Consider the following 27,961-nt stretch of genomic DNA (forward strand, 5'->3'; position numbering starts at 1 on the left):
CTTTCGGTGTGGTCGTCTGCTCCAATAGCCCATCCGTGAGAAGAACCGACGAGATGTGCGTTCCGAGATGCCATTCTTCACACTCCTGTTTGTAGCGTGCCTGGTAGCTTGCACAATTCTTGCCATTCTCCTTTGACCTCTCATCAACGAGCTGTTTTCGTCCACAGGACTACCGCTGATGTCACGTTCGTCGTTTGGATGAAGAGAGGAGGACCAAGGCGCAGCGTGATATAAATACATTCTTCTATTTATTATAACGAAACGAAGAATACTTAAACAGACTTACAAAAACAACAAACATGAAGCTATATAATGACAAGTGCAGCCACAGGCAACTTACACATAGACAATCACCCACGAACTACCTAATGAATATGGCTGCCTAAATATGGTTCCCAATCAGAGACAACGATAGACAGCTGTCTCTAATTGAGAACCAATCTAGGCAACCATAGACATACAAACACCTAGACATGACAACGCCCCATAAACATACAAAACCCCTAGACAATACAAAAACACATACATCCCCCATGTCACACCCTGACCTAACTAAATTAATAAAGAAAACAAAGAATAACTAAAGCCAGGGCGTGACAGCTGACTGGATGTTTTTTGTTTGTTGCACAATTCTCTAGACACTCTCATGCGTGAAAAGCTCAGGAGGCCAGCCGTTTCTGAGATACTGGAACTGGCACCGACGATCATACGATGCTCAAAGTCGCTTAGGTCACTCGTTTTGCCCATTTGAACGTTCAATTGAAAGGTAACTGAATGCCTCGATGCCTGTCTGCCTGCTTTATATAGCAAGCCACGGCCACGTGAATCACTGTCTGTAGGAGCAAACCATTTTCGTGAACGAGGTGGCCAATGAGTGTATACAGTGAACGGAAAAATGCCTCGATTTTCTCTATCTTTACATATTTTTATACTGAATGTTATCAGATCTTCAACCAAAACCTAATATTAGATAAAGAAAACCTGAGTTGAGAAATGACAAAAAAATATATACTTATTTTATTTATTTAATTAACAAAGTTATGCAACACCCAATTCCCCTGTGTGAAAAAGTAATTGCCCCCTCAATAACTGGTTGTACCACCTTTAGCTGCAATGACTGCAACCAAATGCTTCCTGTAGTTGTTGGCCAGTCTCTCCCATCACTGTGGAAGAAATTAAGCCCACTCTTGCATGCAAAAATGTTTTAACTCAGTGACATTTGTGGGTTTTTAAGCATGAACTGCTCGTTTCAAGTCCTGCCACAACATTTCAATTGGGATTAGGTCTGTACTTTGACTAGGCCATTCCAAAACTTAAAATGTGATGCTTTTTTAGCCATTTTCATGTAGACTTGATTGTGTGTTTTGGATCATTGTCTTGCTGCATGAAGGGTGACCTGACATTCTCCTGTAGAATTCTCTGATACAGAGCAGAATTCATGGTTCCTTCTATGCATCAAGTTGTCCAGGTCCTGATGTAGCAAAGCATTGCAAACCATCACACTAGCCATCACACAACCATGCTTGACCGTTGGTTTAAGGTTCTTACTGTGGAATGCAGTGTTTGGTTTTCGCAGACATAATGGGACCCATGTCGTCTGTGAGCTGAAGCACAGCTGGGTCATGCAGCAAGACAATGATCCAAAACATACAATGAAGTCTACATGGAAATGGTTAAAAAGCAACACAAGTTTTGGAATGGCCTAATCAAAGTCCAGACCTAATCCCAATTGAGATGTTGTGGCAGGACTTGAAACGAGCTGTTCAAGCCTGAATACCCACAAATGTCGCTGAGTTAAAGCAGTTCTGCATGCAAGAGTGGCCCAAAATTCCTCCACAGTGATGTGAGAGACTGATCAACAACTACAGGAAGCATTTGGGTGCAGTCATTGCAGCTAAAGTTGGCACTGGCCACTGAGTGTATATGCTGTATTCTAGTCATGGCTCATCCTATATCACTTCTGGATTATGTGTGTTCATTTAAAAAATATATATTTCTAGGTATTACTGTACTGTTGGATCTAGAAACACAAGCGTTTCTCTGCAAACTTGTGTACGCAACCAATAAGCTTTGATTTGATACCTACATCTTATTTTTTATTTCAAAAAAATATTTATTTTGACAGGGAAGACATATTGAGACCTAGGTCTCTTTTCCAAATGTGCCCTGTATAATACAATATAAAATATATATACATAATACATATATACACATTAGAATTCAAAAACACTTACAACAGATTTCATGGGGAAAGAAGACAGATGTTTCATAGTATTCCTGAAAGCATATGTGTATCTCCTTAAATAGTTTGAATAATGGACCGATTTTGAATACTCTGACATTGACTTCGTTATCAGGACTTCTGTGGTACATCTTGAAAGGCAAATCATTTTTTCATGGATGCTTCATGTGTAATTTCTCTGCTGGGGTAAAGTGAGACCTGAGTGGGCTAACTCTAATATGCTAACTCTACCCCCCACCCCCCCCCCCCACACACACATAAACACATAAACACAACATATGTAAAAGGTAGTGTAAAAACCCAATCTAAGTCTGAGTGTACTCACTGAGTTCTGAGATGCTGCCTACGCGTGTGGCTAGCAGGCACTGCTCGATGGAGCGTAGCTCCGACTGACTGTAGGCGTGGCCCTCCCCACTCTTCCCTGACCGATGCAGAGTCAGGCTCTCTGGTAGGCTTAGCACACCTGGAGGAGGGAGAGAGGGAAAGTAAGGGGAGAGACAGAGAGAGAGAGAGAGAGAGAGAGAGAGAGAGAGAGAGAGAGAGAGAGAGGGAGAGAGACAGGTGGTTAAGAGCAGACAAATGCGTAAAAACAGTAGACACTCATGATGGATCAATCCTTTTTGTATCACAAAATGTAAACTAAGCTAAAAGTAGAAAATTACAATAATCCTATGCAGGGAGAATAATACAACACAAGTGGGTACTTTTGTATTGAGGAGAAGAGACTTTTCCATTGCAGGAAAGCCTAATGTTCATGAAATATGTCAGTTTGTACTGCACTGCAACAGGTGAACGGTTTGGCCCAAAGCTCATGGTCAGCCATCTTTGTGGAGGGGACATTGAGGAGTGCATATCTTGTACTGTATTGTGTTTCTGTCTACGCAAGCAGTCACTGTGTGTGAGGAACAACACCTGGCAGTCTCTGTCGATGAGCTAGGGTGTAATTGTTTGTTGTTTACAACTCGAGGCATTGGAGCAGGGAGAGGATAGACTTCATCCCCTCAATTTCAGAAATGTCCCATTTGACTGCCTGTGCTTCATAAGAGTATTATTGCTTAGAGATTTAAAAAAGAAAATGTTATAAGATGATTTGTTATGATGTGGGATGGTGCCTGCTTTGATTTGACTGTCTACCAGGTAAACTCTGCCTGTTGCCGAATTTATGTCCAAACATTTGCTATTATGCTGCGTACGCGCTGGATTGGGTGCCGATTCATATCTAGTTTAAAGGCGCCAATTAGGGCACAGGGGTTTACTTTCTTCCTATTTTGTTACTTTGATAATATGCTGTACATGTAAGAGCTGTTTTATTTTAAGATGATTAATTGTACGGCAGTTGGATTTGGAATGCCATCGCATTTATTACGGCTACTGGGATGTATTTTAGAGAGATAATGTCTCCTCTCTAGTTAAGGGAGTTGGTATGACCCAATCCAGGTGAGACGGTTACCAACTGGTATTTATGTCTGTCTGTTTCAGGAAGGGGGTAGACTGCTGCTGATAGTAATCTCCCTGTCTCCGTCCGCCATTTTCAATACAAGATGCTTGTTGTGAGGCATTCCTAAGTGCAGCTCAGCGGTGAATAGCTGTAATATAATGTATAGAGTGTTTGCTAAACAGTTTAATAATCTAGCTTTTCTTGTTTTTGTGGATCCATTCTGGATATTCATGTCGACTTCCATCATGGAAGACACCTTACTTTATCACGATTCCACACCTGCTTATTGTGTTCTTTATTAAGATTTGAACCATCAGGTGGCCATGTTAAATTATAGTTCATTTAAAATACGTCTATTTAGCTCTGCAGATATCAGGGTATGTGCTTATATTTCTATGTTGTAACTATACCTCTCAGTTTGGCTCAGATGGAGTGTTCTACCTAAACTAATATCGTGGAGGCAGTTTCATCATGGCTGCTGCCACAAAGCACATTAGTCATTCTCTCCTGCTCAGGGGATGATGAGGCAGATTGCTTTCCGTCACATTTCAGACTTCCACATTTAATATTTTTCCACAGCAGCGCAGTGCTGCTACTGCTTCCCCCCACTCACCACTCACACCTGCAGTGTGTCAAATAAAAAAAATGGCTGTAACCAATGGCTCTATTCTCTCCAGGCAGAGGGGAAACACTTCCTCATTCTCAATATGCAGCTAATTCAATTGACTTGCTGCCTAGCCCTGCAGTATACAGTACACTAGTCAGCAGTCTCCAAGGAATAAACAGGCTTTAAGGGAATTTAGTAATCCTCGTCTGACCCATTGGACATGATTAGACTAATGTGTTACACATATTAAATGATCTGAGGCCTCTGTTTTGAGAGTACAAACATTTCTTCTTTTTTTGCTTTTCTCCTTCAGGGTCGCGATGGTCAGAATATTGAACTGATGAAACTCAGTCACCATGGAGATAGATGGAGGGCCGTGACGCAGGTAGAACAGGTGTTGTGTGATGCAGACCCACAGTGCACTGCTCAGTGTCCGTGACCCCTCACATTGTACACCTCAGTCAGGTACACTACCTTGGATCACGTACAAACACATGTCCGTCTAACAAAGGACACTAGACCCAGTCATCTGCTATATTAGCATAAGGTCAGATGTCTGATGCTGCACCAACCAAACCTAACTTTACAGTACCAACCAATGCCTTGGGGAAAGACCCTTACAGGTAGCCCGGTCCCAGATCTGTTTGTGCAAATCATGACAATGACTGTAGGTGTTGGCAATAGAGCACAACCAGATCTGGGATCAGGCTACCTTACAGTAGACCAATGGCAAAGAAACCAATTTTCCTTCAACAACCACCTGGGCATATCATGGAGGTCTCTGAAATACATTCTGTAATATCGTTCTCGATGACAATGTGGGCCCTTTAACTGCAGCGTGTGCGAAGCTCCAGGTAATCCAGCTTCAAGCACTTAAAGCAGTGTGGGGCTGTCCTGGCATCTCTCCCCGCGCCCTCGCCTGCCAGCACTTTCACACCATTATATACAGTACCTAGCTAAATGGGGATCTGTTAGGCTACCACATGTTCCTCCAACTTTGACATGCAGTGATTTATCAAAACACCAATCATTTGTGTGGGGAGTAACAACAGCCGCATTTTTCTGGGGGTAAGTTTCTAGTATCGTGCACTAAAACCTAGAAAAGGCAACGCCAAGAGGACTCAGGGGGATGCTATGAGTTCCAAAAACACTAAAGTGTGGGGGCAGCAGTCTAAGGCACTGCATCGCAGTGTGAGATGTGTTACTACAGACCCAGGTTCATTCCCGGGCTGTGTCACAACCAGCCATGGTCGGGAGGTCCATAGGACGGTGCACAATTGGCCCAGTGTCATCTGTCTTAGGGGTGGGTTTGGCCATGGGGGCTTTACTTGGCTCATCGTGCCCTAGCAATTCCTTGTGTTGGGCCAGGTGCCTGCAGGCTGACCCCAGTCGCCAGTTGAATGGTGTTTCCTCTGACACATTGGTTAAGCTGGCGGGTGGTTAGGCGGGTCATGTTTCGGCAGACTCATGACCACCTTCGCCTCTCCCGAGCCCTTCGGGGAGTTGCAGCGATGAGACAAGATTGAAAGATAAACAATTTAAAAAGGGGGGGAGGGGTAAAGTACAAAAAATATAAATAAATAAATAAAAACACTGAAGTGTCACCTTGATTCCCCATAACCTTTATTTAACTAGGCAAGTCATAAGCTTGGCTGTGCTGGCTGGCACCCTTTTCCCAGAGGACCACAACATGCAGGACATGACCTGAACATCCACTTAGCCCATTGGTGTCCAACAGCCTGTGCCAGACCTGAGACTGGAGGGAAGAAGAGAAGGAGAGAAAAGGGCCAGACATACTGATGAGCGAGTTAAGACTCCTTCCTGTTCTCTCTCGGCTCCCTCTGTCTATCTCTCCATCCCTTGGCCGTCCTTCAGTCAGACCAACACAGTTCTGCTGGAGCTGGACAGGCTTTACTCAGAAGATCATTGAAAAGTCAGGATTACCGAGGGGCTCTAGAGAGTTGTTTACTGTGAAACTTGGCCAAAGTAAAGACCTGTATCAATGTCCTGAAGCAAAAAAATGTGGTTTCCTCCGTTTTTGAGCCTGTAATTTTCCAATGTCCTCAAAATGTATTAATTGATTTATATGTAGGAGTGTTTGCTTGAAAAACACCTTGCAAATGTGCAAATTAGCTTTTGGCAGTAACTTCCCTGACGTTACTATGACGCAGGGTGCAGAATCATGCAGTGATGGTGCAGCACCAGCTGACAGTGAAGTGCAGGATGCTCACAGGCTTGGCTGTGGCAAGGTGACTCACTGCATTCTAATGCAAACCAGTGAAGCAACAGCCCGCAGTGAAGAACTGCTCGAGTTCTTACACACACACCAGCCACAACCACAATACAGTACCCACTTTCTCTCTCTCTGTGCGTGACAAAAAGCCATGCCAGCACTCCTCTCCTGATGATGTCCCTGTCGCTGTGCTGTGGATTTAACCTGACAATATTCAGCTATCGGAGAGCAGATGATTAACTTGTATTGTCTGAAGTTGTTGTTTTAGAAATGACAGAGGAATCTGTTTTGCAATGACAGAGGTCCCTCTGACATTTGGTGGCAGCAGTGGGATCCAGTAACTGCAGGGTATCACCTGTCCAGCCATTGAGTGTTATTGGTTTGAAAAACCAGGCATTTGAAAAATAAATTTCAGCCTTTGCATCTATTTGCCTTTAACTACACTCTTACAAAAAAAGGTTCCCAAAAGGGTTCTTCGGCTGTCCCCATAGGAGAACCCTTTTTGGTTCTAGGTAGAACCCTTTTTGGTTTGAGTTAGAACCCTTTTGGGTTCCATGTAGAACCCTCTGTGGAAAGGGTTCTACCTGGAACCAAAAAGGGTTCTTCAAAGGGTTTAATATATATATATATATATATATATATTAACCTTTATTTAACTAGACAAGTCAGTTAAGAACAAATTGTTATTTACAATGACGGCCTACACCGGCCAAACCCAGACGACACTGGGCCAATTGTGCGCCGCCCTATGGCACTCCCAATCACAGCCGGATGTGATACAGCCTGGAATCAAACCAGGGACTGTAGTGACACATCTTGCACAGAGATGCAGTGCCTTAGACCACTGCCCCACTTGGGAGCTATGGTAACAGCTGAAGAACCCTTTTAGGTACTAGATAGCAAAAAAAAATCTAACAGTGTACCTGTGCCAAGTGACTGCTATTGCTATTCAAATTATCCACATGTGTGAGCAACTGAGTTATAAGGTTTAATGCATGAGAGAGAGAGAGAGAGAGAGAGAGAGAGAGAGAGAGAGAAAGAGAGAGAGAGAGAGAGAGAGAGAGAGAGAGAGAGAGAGAGAGAGCGATAGAGAGAGAGAGAGATCCTCCAGGCAAGCCACTCTTTACTGAAGGATGAATACATTTATGTGTACAGGAGCCCCCCATCTCTCTATGATGAATCCTTAGTACTCAATAATAGGGATGTTTTAAAGTGGACAGTCTCATACAGCCTCATAGAAAAGATCTGGGACATTAAAAGCAATGGTTTGGAACACTGAGCCTGTTCTACTGCAACTGGGAGTACATAGTAGTTACAGTAACTTTTAAATGTAAAAAAACTATTACTGTTTACTTTGCCGATCTCACTAAAACATTGACTATGAACTCATTGCTGAAGTAATCAATGTTATGAGCACACGTCCATCTGAGCTACTATATAGGCTTAATAGAAGAAAAACAACAAGCAAAATGTAGGGAGAAAAGCGGGAACAGAGCACGGTTACTACAGTAGGCTGAGGTGCACCACTGCAGTATGCAGTCTCACTTTCCCCATCATTTGAAGAAGTAATATCACATGCCAATGCGGTCATAACTGTCCTAGCTGTGTTGTCTATCTCTACCGCCCCCTGTCTGTAGGGCTGAATGCCTAGCATGCAGGGGCAGGGACAGGCCCTGCCTCTCTGACTTTCCCAGACTTGACTGTTGGAGTTGTGACTTCGATGTTGCTTTACCCTGCACTTAAATCTATTTTAGAGGGATGCACGGAGCCTGGTTCTCCCCCAGAAAACTCTGCACGTCCATGGGACTAGTTTCCCTAGGTTTCTCCACAGAGCAGGGACGACACTGAAATAGAGAACTCTCTGTCTGCTAAGTCACTTTGTCCTCTGTGTACTGTGCGCAATGTTGCAGGGGATATTGAAGATGAATAATGTAACTTGTAATAATGTGAATTGTTCATGTGTCTTGAACAAAATAAAAAGAGATCGAGAGAAAGAGAGAGAGTGAGCGAAAGAAAAATGTCTATATGTAAAAACACATGAAAAAAGAAGAATAAGGTAGAGAGAGAGAAAGACAGAGAAAACAGAGAAAGAGACAGAGAGAGAGTATTTCCTATTCTACCTTTACATCTTTGCAGATTCAGGGCCCTAAAAAATCCTTGACGCTGAGAACGCGGACGAAATCACGGAATCCAGACATTAAAACGTAATTCAACAATATTCAAAAATGTTTTGAACTTAGTAGGAAATCTACTAAACGTATTGAATTTAATATTATAAAAAAATTATACTAATAATAATAATTTGCCCAAGATTATGATAAGATTTTAACAAAATGGATAAGTGTTTTCCTTAAACTTTCTGAAGAGGCAATGGCGCAGGAATGGCCCTGTCTGTGTATGCACGTTTGTCTACCACTTTGTGTAGCCGTTAGCGATGATGCTTATGTGATGACTGGTAGATGGAAAGGCACTCCCAAAAACCTTCTCAAGTCAATGTTAACTAGCTACAAAGTACCCTATGCCTACCTAGCAGAATGATATCATGATTATTTGCATCCATCCAGTGGCGATTTCTTTAGCCAATTCTGCAATCACGTGTGCTTCAGAAACACCTCTAACCAAGCAAGTCTCGTCAAGGGTATCTACACCCCAAAATTGACATTTCGTAGAGTTTTTACACAGACCTCAAAAGTAGTTTTCTGATATGGTTTAATCATTGTTGTGGACATAGAAAAACAACAAAATTGGATGTTCTATTAGAAATGTGTGATTCAAACCGGGAAAAAACCCCAGAGAAAACTGAATTCAGGAAAAAACTAAACGTAATCAGGCAAAAAAATGTAACAGATTTTATATGGCCCTACAGATTGTACTGTATCAAGTATGTGGACACCTGCTCGTCGAACATCTCATTCCAAAATCATGGGCATTAATATGGAGTTGGTCCCCCCTTTGCTCCTATGACAGCCTCCACTCTACTGGGAAGGCTTTCCACTAGATGTTGGAACATTGCTGCGGGGATTTGCTTCCATTCGCCCAAGAGCCTTAGTGAGGTCGGGCACTCATGTTGGGCGATTAGGCCTGGCTCGCAGTTGGCGTTCCAATTCATCCCAAAGGTGTTCGATGGGGTTGAGGACAGGGCTCTGTTCAGGCCAATCAAGTTCTTTCACACCGAACTTGACAAACCATTTCTGTACGGACCTCGTTTTGTGCATGAGGGCATTGTCGTGCTGAAACAGGAAAGGGCAGCCCCAGACCATTATTCCTCCTCCAGTTGGCACTATGCATTCATCTGTTGAACTGCCAGATGGTGAAGCGTGATACATCACTCCAGAGAACGCGTTTCCACTGCTCCAGAGTCCAATGGCGGCGAGCTTCACACCACTCCAGCCGACACATGGCATTGCGTATGGTGACCTTAGGTTTGTGACGTTGCTTCCAGAGGCAGTTTGGAACTCAGTAGTGAGTGTTGCAACCGAGGACAGACAATTTCTAGACGCTACGTGCTCCTAGACGTTTCCACTTCACAATAACAGCACTTACAGATGACCGGGGCAGCTCGAGCAGGGCAGAAATTTGACGAACTGACTTGTTGGAAAGGTAGTATCCTATGACGGTGCCACGTTGAAAGTCACTGAGCTCTTCAGTAAGGCCATTCTGCTGCCAATGTTTGTCTATGGAGATGGCTGTGTGCTTGATTTTATACACCTGTCAGCAACGGGTGTGGCTGAAATAGCCAAATCCACTAATTTGAAGGGGTGTCCACATACATGTATATATCTAGTGTATGTCTGTAAGGGGTTAACCCTGATACTGCGCATTGTCTCCAGTGGGATATGGAGCTGGCCCACTCTGGGCTCTAACATCGCCCTGCCAGAACAGATGGTGGCCATATGTATACAGAGAGGGATCAGACATGATGGAGCTAGCCTGAGAAACAGTGATGTAGAAAGTAAGAGAGGAGGGAAAACAGAACATACAGTGCAGTAGATGACAGCTTTATTCTCTCTCATGCGTTGATATTTGTAGTGGTAGAAATACAGCTGTGAGTGAAATGTCTAGAGTTGGATCTGAGTTAGAGGAGAGGGACACATGCCTGGGATGACTGTACAAGTGCTGGAGTATGGTCTTCGCCTGGGATACCCAGCAACCACAGTACGGTCTATGACGGCCACCGACCACAAATCTTTAATGGGTTAGTACTGTACCAGCCACAGGAATGTGTTTGGAGTTGGAGGTTACAACCACTCTGACGGAGTTAGATCACACATGCCCTGGGAGAAAAGATCTCTACACATACACGTGTCTGCTTGGATAAGTAATAGAACACGGTCTAGGGAGAGAGCATTTCAACACGCTATCAGCCACACACATATTGTAAACACGCACATACTGTACATACACATTCACACGCAAGCACACACACATATGTATGCACATGCACAAACGCATGCACACCACACGCACGAAGAAACATAGACTACGACACAGAAATAAGTATGCATCAAACTGTGCATAGTAGTAGTCTATACATCCCAGTAAGGAGAATAATGTGACATTTTTGCTTACAGTAACGCGTTCATTTGAAACTTCCATTTAAATTTCAACCAACCAGGATCTCACACAGACACACACAAAGGGTACTATCTGCACATGCACAAACAGACAGCAACAAAACTCATGAATTCCACCTGTCAAGCATTCAAAGCTTTCTGCCTCTTTCAACCTTGTTGCACTGGAAGAGTGGGTTGCCACCTGGAGAGAGCCATGCGAATGAAGAATACATTCAGTCCTTTGTACCCGTTTGCAAGCCAGTACAATTTCCATTACATCTGAAAACTCCCCTACTGCTCAGTGTATAAAGGGCCAGGAAAGAAACAGAATTTGGGGGAATTGTGTAGCACTGAAAAAAGGAACTTCCAATATGCCCTTGTGGCGACATAAATGGCAAAGGAAATGAGAGTGCATACATGTGTAACAATTTATATTCCAAAGGAATATATAGACAGTCATTTGACAATACACCAACCATTTGATTCCAATAGTTATGGCGTCACGAACCATTGACTTAGATGGAAAGCCTCTCTATACTTCCATACTGTCTGATCCTAGTACACCATTCACACAAAGTTAATCTAGTCTCCTCTCTCATCTTGACTAGCCTGTTTCCTAATCTGGTTGTGCTTTCTTGCCAACTCCCATGGTCATTGTTACACCAAACAACGGCCATAGGAGTTGGCAAGATGGAGTAAACAGATCTGGGGGGCCAGACTACCTCTTGACAGCATGTTGATGAGATATCCTGTCTGTTTCAATGAACAACATTCTGCGAGAAGGTTATCTAATGACTTTTCTGTGAGAAATCAATACGTCATTGCATCTTCTGTAATTAGCTATTCATCTTCAAAATGAGAACACAAAACAAACAAGTTGTATCTATATTAAATGACTGGGCCTGGGTGTGTGTGTGCATGCGTAAATAACTGTGCCTGACTGAAGGATAACTGACGGGTATAGCGATAGAGAGGCTGACAGATAGAATGAACAGAGCAATCCCAGGTCCCAGAGCAGATTGGCCACAGCCCCGGGTGGATGGCATCACACAGAGACAGCTGACAGCCTGAGATAAACCATGAGCGTCATGATACTGACACACACACACACACACACACACGAAATGAGGTCTGATTGACACACAACAGGGACACAACCCAACCTGCATTACACAATTGCCTCCAATCTGAGAAAAAACAGTTTTCTGTAAGCCCTGTTATTTTATCCTGAGGTAATAGCTAAATTGCCTTCTGTTATTCACCTCTTTTTATACCATTTCTTCTGTCAAGGGTAATACCCCTGCGTGTAATATACATGAGTTGCATGCTCCCCGCAGGATGCTTTGCAGACAATGCTAGCAATCAGAGGCAGCAGAGAGAGAACAAGAAGGAAGTCACTGAGCGGGTACTATGCTCTGATCATTCCTCTGTGACTGTATCTATCCCAAAGCATGCAGATACAGCTAGACCTGTCCTGGATATTCCTTCACTTGACATCAACCCCAACTGTTTTATCAGAGTGGACAAAGGGCAGGATGTGTGTGTGTCCGTGCCTGTGCGTGTGTGGTTAAAGCGTTGTTATATAAAATCACAGTCCCGATGACTAGAACAAATGTCTTTGAGAGGACAAATTAATCGTTGAGAAATGTACTTTGCAACCCATTTTACAATATTTAACACAACACTGTGCTATAGTAATTGCTCATATTGCTCCAGAGGCTCTGGTGCAATAAAAAATATGACTAATATCATAAAATGAGATTTGCTGCAGGGGGATATTTTCCTCTAGGTCATTGTACACGGAAGACATCATATCCAGACGCTTGTTAACATTGGGATCATTCAAGTCCCACTTGAATCCATGCTGTATATGAGAATAAAATATGAATGTGAAACAAAAAAGTTAATTTTAACTCAGTAGGTCTACTCATCCAACCCAGCATGAAAAGAAACCAGGGCAGTAACTACAGCATGATACTAAAATATGAATGATCCTGCTGGATTTTCTCCTAGGACCTAAAGGAGAAACTCCTAAAGGAACAGTATAATTTCAAATCAAATCTAATTTTATTGGTCGCATACACATATTTAGCAGATGTTATTGAGGGTGTAGCGAAATGCTTGTGTTCCTAGCTCCAACAGTGCAGTAATATCTAACAGTAAACACATCTCATAGTAAAGAATTGAATGAAGAAATATAGAAATATTAGGATGAGCAATGTCGGAGTCAGGAGTATATATACATATGTGTGATGGGATGTGTAGACATTATGTGGATTGAATATGCAGTATATCTGAAGAATACGTAGGATAGAATAGTATATGTACAGCAATAGTTGAATAGGATGGCTTTGACTAAAATACTGTATTATACATTTGTAATGAGTAAAAGAGTATGTAAACATTACTACAGTGACCAGTGTTCCATCATTCAAGTGACCAGTGTTCCATGTCTATGTACATAGGGCAGCAGTCTCTGAGATGCAGGGTTGAGTCGGTTAGTGACAGTGACTAAGTTCAGGGCAGGGTACTGGGCGGAGGCCAGCTAGTGATGGCTATTTAACAGTCTGATATCATGACAGATGTCCAACCTCTTGATTATTCCTCTTCTATGCCGTGTTGCTATTGACTAAATGTCAGAGCAGATAACTCAGGGTCGACAATGGAGAGGAACCCTGCCAGGAGGAGATAGCAATCAGAGGGGATGGTCCGGTGACTCACTAGAAAGACCACCATGTACTGAAATGTGAGATTGGGACGAGCACGACAGGAAGAGATTCATTTGTTTGGTGTCAGATGCTCCTATGTGATAGTGGCAGTGGCAGAAAATAGGCAGTATGGTGTTCTCTCTCTCCCTCCCTCCCCTCTCTCTCCTCCTCTCATGTCTCTTTTCATCTCCTTCTCTCTACCTCTCCCCTCTATCATGCACAGGCGTCAAAGGTTAATGGAGTTGAAAATGAGAACTGGATAGAGGCACAATAAAAAAGTAATTCTCTCACAGTTTCTTTATACTCTAGGCATATCCCTCTACCTCTCATGGATATGGTAAGAGAACATATAAACCCTATTCACACACTGCAATCTACATAAATCTACATCAGAATAAGCCCCTTTCATCCTCCTGCACTTATTTTGTATTCTCTCTCACACACACATCCGCCCCTCTCTTTTTCTCATAGACACACACACAAGCACATACCACGCTCCATAACATAACACCTTGCTGTGCAAGGGATATCGATAGGGCTGGCACAATTACTGTATAACCATGTAAGCAACGTGTTTAGGATGAAAACGTCATGAAAATAAAATAACCGTTATAACCATACAAAAAAAACTACCAGGTAACGTTATTCGTGCGGTTGAGTCCATTTCGGCGATAACGTGTACATTTAACAACGTGATGAATCTTTGTTGCCCCTTGCTGAAACAGTCATTTTCAATATTCTTAGCAATGATTTAGGAACCCGTGTAAGTATTAGCTAGGTAGCCACTTGTTGTTCTCCTAATGCAATAACTAGCTAGCCAGCTACCAAAACTAAGGTTCCAAGCAGCCAGCTAGCTTCATCTGGCTAGTATGGTTTGACCGGACGGGGTTATGTGTTGTGAAGCTAGCCACAATAGTTGAATTTGCGGTTCGCCTTCAAAATAAAGGTCGCTCTTTGAAAGTGATGCAGAAGGTTACAATTGGTGGAATGATGTTAAACAAGGTTGGAGTGTTGGAATGTGGAGCAATGAAATGGGGTTTCAGTTTACTCAGGCTGTGTAGTGAAATACGTATGCCTCCAATGCAATTCTAAAGTCCAATATGTCCAGTGTGTCCAGTAGGGTCTCCCGGGTGGGGCAGTAGTCTAGGGCACTGCATCACAGTGCTAGCTGCGCCACCAGAGTCTCTGGGTTCGCGCCCAGGCTGGGTTCGCGCCCAGGCTCTGTCGCAGCCGGCCGCAACCGGGAGGTCCGTGGGGCGACGTACAATTGGCATAGCGTCGTCCGGGTTAGGGAGGGTTTGGCCGGTAGGGATATCCTTGTCTCAGTATGTAAAAAATGTAATAAAATGTATGCACTCTACTGTAAGTCACTCTGGATAAGAGCGTCTGGTAAAAATGTAAATGTAAATGATTTCAACAGATTTTTGTCAAATTAACAAATTATTGTCTTTTGTTGAATTTATAGAAGAACATTCCAAACTCGTTTAGCACGATCTATTCCATTATGGCATGATTCCACTATTTGTATTCATTTGCATGACTTTCATTGAGAGACTTTATTTTTAAGGTAAACCGCAAATTCGCTATTGTGGCTAATCCTTATTGTGGCTAGCTTCACATAGGTGGGTCCGACCACCATTATTCAAATAAGAACTGTCTTATAAATTAGGGGTATTTTAGATGATGACAGTTAGCTAGATAGTTAGCTAGCTAACTATAGCTACAGAAACAGATTATGTCGTTTTGCTTTGTTTTGGGGGAAGATCATTGTTTGCATCAAGTGGCGCAGCGGTCTAAGGCACTGCATCTCAGTGCAAGAGGCATCACTACAGTCCCTGGTTTGAATCCAGGCTGTGTCACATCTGGCAGTGATTAGTAGTCCCATAGGGCGACGCACAATTGTCCCAGCGTCATCCGGGTTTGGCCGGGGTAGGTCATCATTGTAAATAAGAATTTGTTCTCAACTGGCTTGCCTAGTTAAATTTTAAAAATCCATCAGCTAGCAAACTTTTTTATGACCAGCACTGTCCAGAGCTTAGGGAAATGTGTCTGCGCTTGTGTGGCAGCGGCAGGTGCGCGAGACAAAACTTTACCAGCATCATAGCATACGTATCGGTGAATCGCTGTGACATATGAAATACGTGTGACAGTGTGATCAATGTGTATTAACTACGTAAAACATTTATGAAAGTGTTAAACTATTATGTGACATGCAGTCATATTCAGGTCCTGATTGGTCAACAAGCATATTTGGCACATCAAGTGTATCTTTTTTGCCCCGCAAAGACCCAAATGGTGTTCCATAATTGATGGGTACATTTCCTGCTTTTACTTCCTACTTTGCTCGTATGGGTCAGAGATATCGAAAGCTGGGGAGATTTTAGCATGTAAATCTTGGTGGGGCAAACTCCCCCATTTTTCTTTTAGATGAAGGCCAGCAAAGCCCCAAAACAACACACCACTAAACAATAAATTAATTGCCCTATAATGGTGACAAACGGTGCCCACAAACTGTTAGGGCCTACATAAAGCTGTCTGAACAGCATAGCCCTTCTTTTCAGCTCCAATGAGTGAGCGGAGCCTTGTCTGGCAGCCAAACAGTTAATTCAGCTTAATTTACTGCCTTTAAAAAAAACATAGCTGATATGGCTGACTTGCTTAAACAAATGTGGTTAATACTGACAATGGAGATATACAAACTATGGCATAAGGGGACGACAAGCGGATAAGAGGCAATCCGTAATTTCTATTAAGACAATAATGAGCGAGCTAGGATGGATGTAGTCAATATAACTATTGGTTCAGCACCTTTGAAATGTACAGTGACAGAATTCAGAACATGGGCTGTTCTTACAGTGTTCTCCCTGTACACCAAGTCAAAACCATAGTATAAATAAAGGGGGCATATAAGCAGACAATGAAACCTCTTACAATATTCAATGATTTCTCTAAAACAGGCTATAGGCTACATGTGCACCACCAAGTCAGAACAGTAGGCTAAGTTATAAGGTGGAAATGCTTATCCTTTTAACCTGTCTAGGATGAGCGTGCCGCTAGCGGCACACCCCCCCCCCCCCCCCACTGAAAAACCAGTGCCGCGAAATTCAAAAAAAATATTTTTTTTAAATATTTAACTTTCACACATTAAAGTCCAATACAGCTAATGAAAGACACAGATCTTGTGAATCCAGTCAACATGTCCGATTTTTAAAATGTTTTACAGTGAAGACACAATATGTAAAGATGTACATCTATTACCTAAAAACACATTAGCATAATCCACCATCTTTTATTTGTCCACCAACACCAGTAGCTATCACCAATTCGGCTAAACTAAGATATTTATAGCCCCTAACCAAGAAAAAAACTCATCAGATGACAGTCTGATAACATATTTATGGTATGGGATAGGTTTTGTTAGAAAAAAGTGCATATTTCAGGTAGATGGCATAGTTTACAATTGCACCCACCGTCACAAATGGACTAGAATAATTACTATGAGCAACGTGTTTACCTACTTACTAATCATCAAACATTTCGTAAAAATACACAGCATACACGAATCGAAAGACACAGATCCTGTGAATACAGACAATATTTCAGATTTTCTAAGTGTCTTACAGCGAAAACACAATAAATCGTTATATTAGCATAGCACATAGCACATAGCAGCCCAGCATTGATTCTAGCCAAAGTGGGCGATAACGTCAACATCGGCAAAAATATATTAATTTTTTCACTAACCTTCTCAGAATTCTTCAGATGACACTCCTGTAACATCATATTACACAATCCATATAGAGTTTGATCGAAAATGTTTATATTTAGCCACCAAAATCATGGTTAGACAATGTGAAATGTAGCTCAGCTGGTCAGAAAATGTCCTTGCGCCACTTAGACAGTGATCTACTCTTATACATAAATACTCATAAACGTGACTAAAAAATATAGGGTGGACAGGGATTGATAGACAATTTAATTCTTAATACAATTGCGGAATTACATTTTTTAATTTATCCTTACTTTTCAATACAGTTTGCGCCAAGCGAAGCTACGTCAAAAAACATGGCGTCCTAAGCCACTAAAATTTTTCGACAGAAACACGATTTATCATAATAAAAATGTCCTACTTTGAGCTGTTCTTCCATCAGTATCTTGGGCAAAGGATCCTTTCTTGGGAGTAATCGTCTTTTGGTGGAAAGCTGTCCTCTTGCCATGTGGAAATGCCAACTGCGTTCGGGATGAACTGAAAAGCGTGCCCAGCTATTCACAGCGTTTCAAAAATAAATGTCCCAAAATCGCACTAAACGGATATAAATTGCTATAAAACGCTTTAAATTAACTACCTTATGATGTTTTTAACTCCTATAACGAGTAAAAAGATGACCGGAGAAATATAACAGGCTAAACTAACGCTTGGAACAGGAGCGGGTCGGTGTCCTCCACGCGCGTTACGCACCAAGAAAAGACTTGCTAGCTACAGGGTTTTTTAATTTATAGTGCCTGTGAACGCGCAATCGACCCCATTGAAATCGTCATCACGTAAAGGCATCCAGGGGAAGACGTAAGCAGTGTCCGTATAGTCATAGCAATAACAGTGCCCTTTTAACTGACTCCAGAACAGTGGCCAACATTTCTGAAATCTGACTCCATGTCAGGGAAATTGCTGTAGAATGGGCTCTGTTCCACTTAGAGACAAAATTTCAACTCCTATAGAAACTATAGACTGTTTTCTATCCAATGATAATAATAATATGCATATTGTACGATCAAGGATTTTGTGGGAAGCCGTTTCAAAAATGACCCGATTAGCATAAATAGTCTCAACAGCGCCCCCATCCTCAACTTAAGCTTGGAAAATAGACCCTTAAACACAGACTTAGCCCACACACCCACTCCACTGAATAGCAGGCTAGTGATTGCTTAGCAACGCTTGCAGTTAGCCACTGATTCCTTCCACACCACTCATTGTTGAATATGCGATTTCCAACTTGTTGTATATTGTTTAGCCAATGAGCACCGATACGTTTTATCTATAATTTATCTTCATAATTTATCTTTATATGGCCAGGATTGAAAAGGATTTGCTAGTAGATTGTCAACTTGATTCATGATGATGACTGCTTGTCTATCTTGCTAAGATTTTGAAAGTATGATGTTGACATGATTAGTCCAATCAAAGCTACGGTAGATATAATGTGATTTGACGTCATTTTATCTGTGACCAATGACCTTGAGCACTTCTAATGTAACTCTATGGCAGCATCCAAGGGGCTTGAATATTTGTGCTCTCTTTGCGGTGTCGTAGTGTCCCCATGAGTGACAGAACACTGAGCAAATCACGGGGCAACTATAGAACATTACCAACCCCTATGCTCCGTATTTTCGCTGGCTGCCACACCACCACAGAAAGCACTGAGCTAGGCTGAAGCGGCTGCATTTTGGAGCTGCCTTACTCAAGAAAACAAAAAAGAGACCATGTTTGTATGCGGCTTTATTAACTCAATGATTATTTATTTTTACATTGTTTGCAAACTGATATGTGACACGTATTAATAACAAAATAACATGCAAACGAGGCAACCATTTTTAAAATGGTATTTTATCAAATGTTTTGCTAAACAGGTGGGGTCGCCACTGATCATAGGATAAATAGGGGGTGCTTATATTTGTACTGTTTCACTTCATGTATAAGTGGGTAACCTGTATGAGTGTGAGGTGTGTAAATGTGTTTTTTTATTATCCCAACTCCCCCTGACACGCCCTCGGAGAGTGGGGTCATGGCCAGGGATCAGCAATTATTGACAGTGACCATGGAGCCTCCCGGGTGGCGCAGTGGTCTAGAGCATTGCATCGCAGTGCTAGCTGCGCCACCAGAGTCTCTGGGTTCGCGCCCAGGCTCTGTCGCAACCGGGAGGTCCGTGGGGCGACGCACAATTGGCATAGCGTCGTCCGGGTTAGGGAGGGTTTGGCCGGTAGGGATATCCTTGTCTCAGTATGTAAAATGTAATAAAATGTATGCACTCTACTGTAAGTCGCTCTGGATAAGAGTGTCTGCTAAATGACTAAAATGTAATGGAGCAATTAGGGTTAAATGCCTTGCTCAAGTGCAGATTGACAGATTTTTCACCTTGTAGGTTCCGTGTTTCAAACTAGCAACCTTTTGGTTACTGGCCCAACATTCTAACCACGAGGATAACTGCCGCCCATATGGATAATGACGAGATACTTATGGATCCTCCCTAACAATTCGTTGTCAACAGAGTGGAACGTCTCTCGCCTATTCCTGTCTTTAAAGTAATGGATACATCATGTTATTTTAATACTTTTTTCAATATTCAATGAGGGGTGTTGACGTCAACGGCCAATGGAGAATGAGATGCAATGCTAGCCTCATGAATATGCATACACCGTCTCGAATTTCAACAGGGATAACTCTGATGTAAAGTGTTTTTCTCAAAGTTGCCAGGATGTCACGTGCATCACACTTATACTGAACAAAAGTATAAATGCAACATGTAGGTCCCATGTTTCATGAGCTGAAATTTAAGATCCCAGAAATGTTCCAAACGTACAAAAAGCTTATTTCTCTCAACTTTTGTGCACAAATTTTTTACATCCCTGTTAATCAACATTTCTCCTTTGCCAAGACAATCCATCCACCTGACAGGTGTGGCATATCAAGAAGCTGATTAAACAGCATGATCATTACACAGGTGCACCTTGGGGACAATAAAAGGCCACTCTAAAATGTGCAGTTTTGTCACACAACACAATGCCACAAGTTTTGAGGGAGAGTGCAATTGGTATTCAGACTGCAGAATGTCCACCAGAGCTGTTGCCAGAGTTGTCTACCAATGTCGTTTTAGAGAATTTGGCAGTACATCCAACCGGGCTCAGAACTGCAGACCATGTGTAACCACACCAGCCCAGGACCTCCACATCTGGCTTCTTCACCTGCAGGATCGCCTGAGACCAGTCCCCCGGACAGCTGATGAAACTGAGGAGTATTTCTGTCTGTAATAAAGCCCTTTTGTGGGGAAAAACTTATTCAGATTTGCTGGGCCTGGCTCCCCAATGGGTGGGCCTGGCTCCCAAGTGGGTGGGCCTGTGCCCTCCCAGGCCCACCCATGGCTGTGCCCTTGCCCAGTCATGTGAAATCCATAGATTAGGGCCTAATTAATTTATTTCAATTGACTGATTTCCTTCTATGAACTGTAATTGTTGCGTTCTTTTTTGTTCAGTATATATCAGTATACTCATAACAACCTAAGCACTACAATACTTCTCTTAGATAAAATAAGCCTCATGCATCAAAAAAGCAATTCATGTTTATCTTGGCTAAATTTGTCACTTTCATTGCCCCCTATACAAAAACTCCATATCTGATTAATAATTAAGGGTTTGCTTAACGTAGACAGATTTTGGGCAGAGATAGGGTTCTCGCTTCACCTCCCTCTCTCTGTATGGGTACACTCATAATAGGCGCCAGTCCACCCATTATGCCATCATTGACTTGCATGAGGATGCCCATTCTATTCATTCTATTTCTATATTGTTGCTATTCCAACAGTTATTACAGAAACAGTGGTCATTTGGCTGGCCAATTACCATTATCCGCAATTCCATGACCGTCACAGCCCTAGATATTGAGGAACATATCTGCTTCTTCCTTTGGGGGAAATACCAGAAATAATCACTGATAGCTGCAGCCATGCCAACAGAGCCCAACAGAGCACAGTCAGTCCCCCACTGTCTCCTGTGTCACTACAGAAAGGAGCACGCTAGCTCAATACACCTGCACAAACACACACACACACATGCTCACACACACAGACACGCTTTCGTTCCTGAATAACCTCCTGACAGAGACATGCACAATGCTGTCTTTCTTGTCCTCTCCTCCTGCTCTTTATGGAAGAAAAGGTCATTCAAAGCTGTGTATGTGCGACTGACAGAACATCTAGAGGAGAGAGTGTCTTACCTGAAAGCATTATTATCATAGAGTATTATCTTTAAAGATAATTTTTTCTTTCCCTCTTAAACGCATGGAATCATTAGTCTTCTCCGAGTTTCTTCGGGAACTGAGAGGTAATTTGTGAGCGAACGAGATCCAAATTGCTCGGTAATTGTTTAACTCACCTAGGGTAATCTATCATTTTGATTGTGTAAAATAGCTGGGTGTAATATTGTGAACAGTGGAAGTGGGCCACATTGGCAGAGAGTGATGAGACTGGGGCCTTGTGTTGCCGTTCCGTACCGCAGTCGACTTCTCCAGGGAACGACCCTGACTGTTAAGGACCACTTCCCCCCAATTCTCTGTCACTTTCATAATGGGAGAACACCATGTGAAGGTGAAAGGATAATCTAGATTTAACACGTCTACACGGCAGAGAATTTAGGAGTCATTTCAGAGGAAGAGCCCAAGTGAACTTCACTCTTTTGACAAAGAAATGTGGAAAATGTTTCCACATAGAGGAACAATGTTGTTTTCGGGGTGACTGAATGATTGTGCCGGATGTTAAGATGATGATACACATAAGCTCATAGTTTTAAGAGTGCAGTTTGAAGTTTGCATTTTATGTTGGTTTCAGAAGTCCCACAACGCATGGCAGCTAGTTACAGTATTGACCTCACTGTCCTTCCAACAAGTATTTCACACTGACACATTCAACTGTACAGTACACACACAAAGTAAAGAGGGTTGAGGATGCATAGCACCAAGAGCACAACATTAAACGTCAAACAATGACCCACACAAGCTTCTTTTTCTACAAAGGACTACTTAGTCTAATATATACAACCAAACCAGGATTGTTATTAAAGGTTAAAACCATCCTCCCCAACTGTAGTCTATTTCCTTAAACAAATCGCCCCGATAATGCCAAACCAAATATTGAAAGTATCACATTTTGGGAGCCTGCCCTGCCTTGACTACAGTAAGCTGTAGCAGCAGGTAAGTAGGGTATTTTCCCCCACATGTTTTCCCATCCTCTCCGCCAGGGCATACTGGCTCTGCTATGGGAACCAGGTACACTGGCACAGTGGAGGAAACTGTCCGGGAAGGGCCCAGGCATACCCAAACACACACTCATGCGTGTGCACACACACACGTGCGCACATACATGCATGTGCATGAACGCACAAACGCACACACACACCCTCTTCCTTAGCCCTGTTATTGCTTCACTTTACACAGTGCACAGTTCTACTTTGACCAGAATACACACACCCAAGGAATATGAATGTCAAAAGGGAGCCATTGTTGAACTGACTGTATGAGCCCAGTGTTGGACTAGTTCATTAGGAGTGGTGCTCCTTTTAAAACAGCCGAGGGTGGAAATACTGGACTCTTTGAGACTTGCAACGCTTCTGGATTGGCTCTCTATAGCCCAGTGACTGGATATCAACAGTAACACGTACATTTTTCATTACATACAATGGCTCTCCAGTGACAAAACTTGCTTTAAAAGGATTCTATAGTTGTATTTCAGGCCAAAAACTACTGAACTTTCCCATGGCTACAGCTTGTACACTACTAAAGTACTACTGAAGTCACACGTCTATCAACTACTATCATCTTCTTCCTCTTCATGGATGTACATGTGTAACCTGTTTGAAATGGCTAGCTAGCTAACGGGGTGCGCGCTAATAGCATTTCAATCAGTGACGTCACTCACTCTGAGACCTTGAAGTAGTTGTTCCCCTTGCTCTGCAAGGGCCATGGTTTTTGTGGCGCGATGGGTAACGGTGCTTCGAAGGTGACTGTTGTAGATGTGTGCAGAGGGTTCCTGGTTCGAGCCCGGGTAGGGGCAAGGAGAGGGAAGGAAGCAACACTGCTACACATGTATAGTCCATCATTATCATCATCAGGCTAAGGGTCAGTTATAAGATGTAATTAACAGTGGTCCAGAGCCCAGGCTGCTCTAGGCATTGCTGGGCCATTGTGGCCTTATAGCCCTGCATGAGCAGAGACTGGGATCTGCCAGCTCAACAGAGTTAAGCATTAAAACCTGACTTTTCAAAATGAGGTAGAGCCGTTTTGAATGCATGAGGCTACAGCTAAATAGTTTTTCTGTGGGTTTGAGAAGTTGGGAACAGTCTTGAGGTCACCTATTGGGTATTTGGCAAGGTCTTTTTTTTCTTCTCCAAAACATCAAGGCAGTACTACGGTATGTAGGCTATGATACCGAAGCCCTTATAAATAGAAAAAGTTTGGTACAGTCAAAAACAATTTTACAATAGTACCATTGTTACTCTTACCAATAGTTCTAGCATAAATTAAAGTTGAGATCATATTTGTTGTTTTGCAGGGACTGTAAAGCACTAGTATCCTCTCCAGGGTCCGGAGAGTCAGAGCTGCTTTGCCACAGCTCCCTGTAGTAGAAAAGTGCTTAAAACCATTGGACACAAATAGATGAAGCGTTAACTTGTTTTCCAAATGTTCGGCTTGCCTCATTCCACTGCTCTCGGCCAACTACCCACATAGTACGAAACTGGGTGAGGTTTATATAAGCTATAAGGACTGGGAGTTTCTAGTAGTGGCCAAGGACGGGCGTCATTCAATGCTTGGCTGCTATTATACAAATGTTATACGATGAGCTAAAGTATGATTTGATATTGATTGATTGTGAAATTAACGAGCGTTAGATACTGGTCCTTGTACAAGTAAATGACTGTGAAAAGTGGAAATGAGAAGGATATTAACTGGCACATGATCGACAGACAGACAGGCAGACAGACAGACACTGAGCAAGGTGAGTCATTCTGAAGATCACTGACATTTGGAGGCCTTGAGTGGTGCAGTAATACATGGCCTTAGATCTATCAGAATATAAAAGCACCATAACAACTCGTCTTCTAGATAAAAAGTAAAGGAGTTGTGACTTTGACAAAACCTCCCTTCCTTTTTCATTGAAGGGCTTGTTGTTCTGCTTGGTCATAATGATTTCTGTAATAGATTTTCTCTGTTTGTGTTATTCATTACCCTTAACCCATTAAAGCAGTCTCTTGCCTTTTTCACAATAGACACACAGATGCATTATATAATGCTGAGTTGGCTGCCAGAGAAATTACAGCCAAGCTCTTGATGGAAACTTTGCTTATGAATAGAGGGCCTCCGCCTCAAAGCCAAAGGCAGCCAGCCTTCAAGAAGGGTTTTCCAAAACACTTAGCTGCCCAATCCAATCAGAAATGCATACGTGAGTGCTTGTGTGCATGCGTGTCTACATAATAATCTGAGTGTGTTTCCATTCCAATTTACAGATGGCCCCCTGTCCATGTCCAAGGTTGCAAAATGTCTTTCACTCTCCTCATGTAGATTGATACTCACTGCCCTATATGTACCATTTGTTATGTCTCTAACTACTTTTTACTTTTTTATGAACTTGTTCACACACACATACTGTAGTCATTTCACTTCTCACAGCCTTGTCTTCTTAGTGAATAGATGATGACACAGCCTGTACAACTGTCACGGCCCATCAATATGGTATCTTCTCTCTCACCACAAATCAACCAAGACAGACAGGACGACAAGGCTTCCTGAACTCCGCTATTTGAAGCAGCAAAGTTCTCTGGTGATCTGTCTAATACACTGTCCCATTTGGAAACTACCATACACAGCTTCAGACAAAAATAAAAACCACTTCAGACAAGCAGTCAATGTGATCTGAAGGACACAGTAAAGCGGAGATGGAGGTATCGAGTAACACAGACACCTGCGGGATGGAGCTAGCTGCTAACTACAAATAAAAGCTTTAGCTGTGACCTGCTGCACTCAGTCCTCAAGGTTAAGTAGACATTCCCACAAGACCAAGGAACAAATGTTTGAATTGGCTTGAATTTACTCAAGTATTTTTAGCATTTCTCTGGCTTACTCTGTGACACAGGTTTGATTGTCTCGCTTGAGGACACAGCTCTTCTTATTCTGCCCACATATATTCAAAAGCACCTGATCAAATCTATGTTCTTGAAGATCACACACATATGCCCAATTTCAGTCAATTCAACCCACTCACGCAGGAAGGAACAGATTGTCAGTGTTTGAAAGTCGGAATATTACCTATCGACTATGGAATTTATCGAGCAGACCTTTTTTCCATGTCTCTCCTCCCAATGTGTTTTTATGACCATTTAGTTCAGTCTTCTGTGAGGCCATGAAGATTGAAACTCAGCAGGAACCTCCCTACACAACGGAGGATCATTCATATATCTCACATATTGTTTGCACATGTCATTTTATACCAATACATGTTATCTTACTATCAAAATAGAACATTCTTAAGAACAATGTTCCTGAAGAATGCACACCTATATTCAAAAACTCTAAACATCCTGCACACAACACCTTAACCTTATACACTTGCGGGAATTGGCCTATATGGATTAGGGCTGGGAATTGCCAGGGACCTCACAATAAGATATTATCATGATACTTAGGTGCCGATTCTATATGTACTGCGATTCGATACTGCGATTTTATTGAGATTCGATTTTGCAAAAATATTGCACACCGTATGTCTGCTGTTAAGCGACAAGTGAGAGCAATGAGAAAACAAGTTCTGATCAATCATGGAAATAAAAGTGCTGAAAACAAATTGGCTGCCTATTTAGTAAGAAGATGGAGAACAACCTATGAAGGAAAAATACTGGAGTTTTGGTGCAGGTACAGCCAAGGAGCACAAAATTAATATTGCAATATTGCGATATTGTCAAAAGGATATGATATATCGTCCTTCGACAAACCATCAAACAGGCAAAGTGTCAATACAGGACTAAGATCGAATCATACTACACCGGCTCTGACGCTTGTCGGATGTAGCAGGGTTTGTAAACTATCAGAGATTACATAAGGAAACCCAGCCACGAGCTGCCCAGTGACGCGAGCCTACCAGACAAGCTAAATGCCCTTTATGCTCTCTTCGTAGCAAGCAACACTGAATCATGCATGAGAGCACCAGCTGTTCTGGATAACTGTGTGATCACGCTCTCCATAGCCGATGTGAGTAAGATCTTTAAACAGGTTAACATTCACAAGGTCGCAGGACCAGACGGATTACCAGGACGTGTACTCAGAGAATGTGCTGACCAGCTGACAAGTGTCTTCACTGACATTTTCAACATCTCCCTGACCCAGTCTGTAATTTTTCAAGCAGACTACCGTAGTCCCTGTGCCCAAGAACGCCAAGGTAACCTGCCTAAATGTCTATCGCCCTGTAGCACTCACATCTGTAGCCATGAAACGCTTTGAAAGGCTGGTCATGACGCACATCAACACCATCATCCCAGACACCATGGACCCACTCCAATTCGCATACCGCTCCAAAAGATCCACAGATGTTGCAATCTCTATTGGCCTCCACACTGCCCTTTCCCACCTGGACAAGAGGAACATCTATGTGAGAATGCTGTTTATTGACTACAGCTCAGCGTTCAACACCATAGTGCCCTCCAAGCTCATAACTAAGGTAAGGATTCTGGGAATGAACACCTCCCTCTTCAACTGGATCCTGGTGGGGAGGGTAGGCAACAACACATCCATCACACTGACCCTCACCACGGGGGCCCCTTAGGGGTGCGTGCTCAGTCCCCTCCTGTACTCCCTTCTTCACCCACGACTGTGTGGCTGTGCACGACTCCAGCACCATCATTAAGTTTGCAGATGACACAACAGTGATAGGCCTGATCACAGACGGCAATGAGACAGCCTATAGGGAGGAGGTCAGAGAATTGGCAGTGTAGTGCCAGGACAACAACCTTTCCCTCAATGTCAGCAAGACAAAGGAACGAATCGTGAACTACAGGAAATGGAGGGCAGAGCACGACCCTATTCACATCGACGGGGCTGTAGTGGAGCGGGTTGAAAACTTCAAGTTCACTAAGGATCTGAGAGCACGACAACGCCTCTTCCCCCTCAGAAGACTGAAAAGATTTGGCATGGGCCCTGAGATTCTCAAAAAGATGTAGAGCTGCACCATTGAGAGCTTCCTGACTGGCTGCAACACCGCTTGGTATGGCAACTGCTTGGTATCCGGGCTCCTTCTTTATCTGTGGTATTACATTACAGTTAGCCAAATATTAAATTTCCTTACTCTGTTGACACTCAGATGGGCAGATAGGCACATTGAGATGAAGAGATCAACAGGAGAAAATGCTGAGAGACATGTATTGATCACCTT

General features: G+C 42.7%; 1 protein-coding gene across 2 annotated transcripts in view; it reads right to left on the minus strand.

The window, feature by feature from the left end:
- Positions 1 to 27,961, minus strand: part of btbd11b (BTB (POZ) domain containing 11b) — a 134,008-nt gene that overhangs the window by 44,863 nt on the left and 61,184 nt on the right. For both annotated transcript variants that reach the window (XM_055939838.1, XM_055939837.1), the window contains exon 2: positions 2,568 to 2,705. In XM_055939838.1, the coding sequence (XP_055795813.1) occupies positions 2,568 to 2,705 (138 nt within the window). The remainder of the gene's footprint in view (positions 1 to 2,567; positions 2,706 to 27,961) is intronic.

The sequence above is a fragment of the Salvelinus fontinalis genome, chromosome 12 (genome assembly GCF_029448725.1).
Source record: "Salvelinus fontinalis isolate EN_2023a chromosome 12, ASM2944872v1, whole genome shotgun sequence".
Taxonomy (NCBI): domain Eukaryota; kingdom Metazoa; phylum Chordata; class Actinopteri; order Salmoniformes; family Salmonidae; genus Salvelinus; species Salvelinus fontinalis.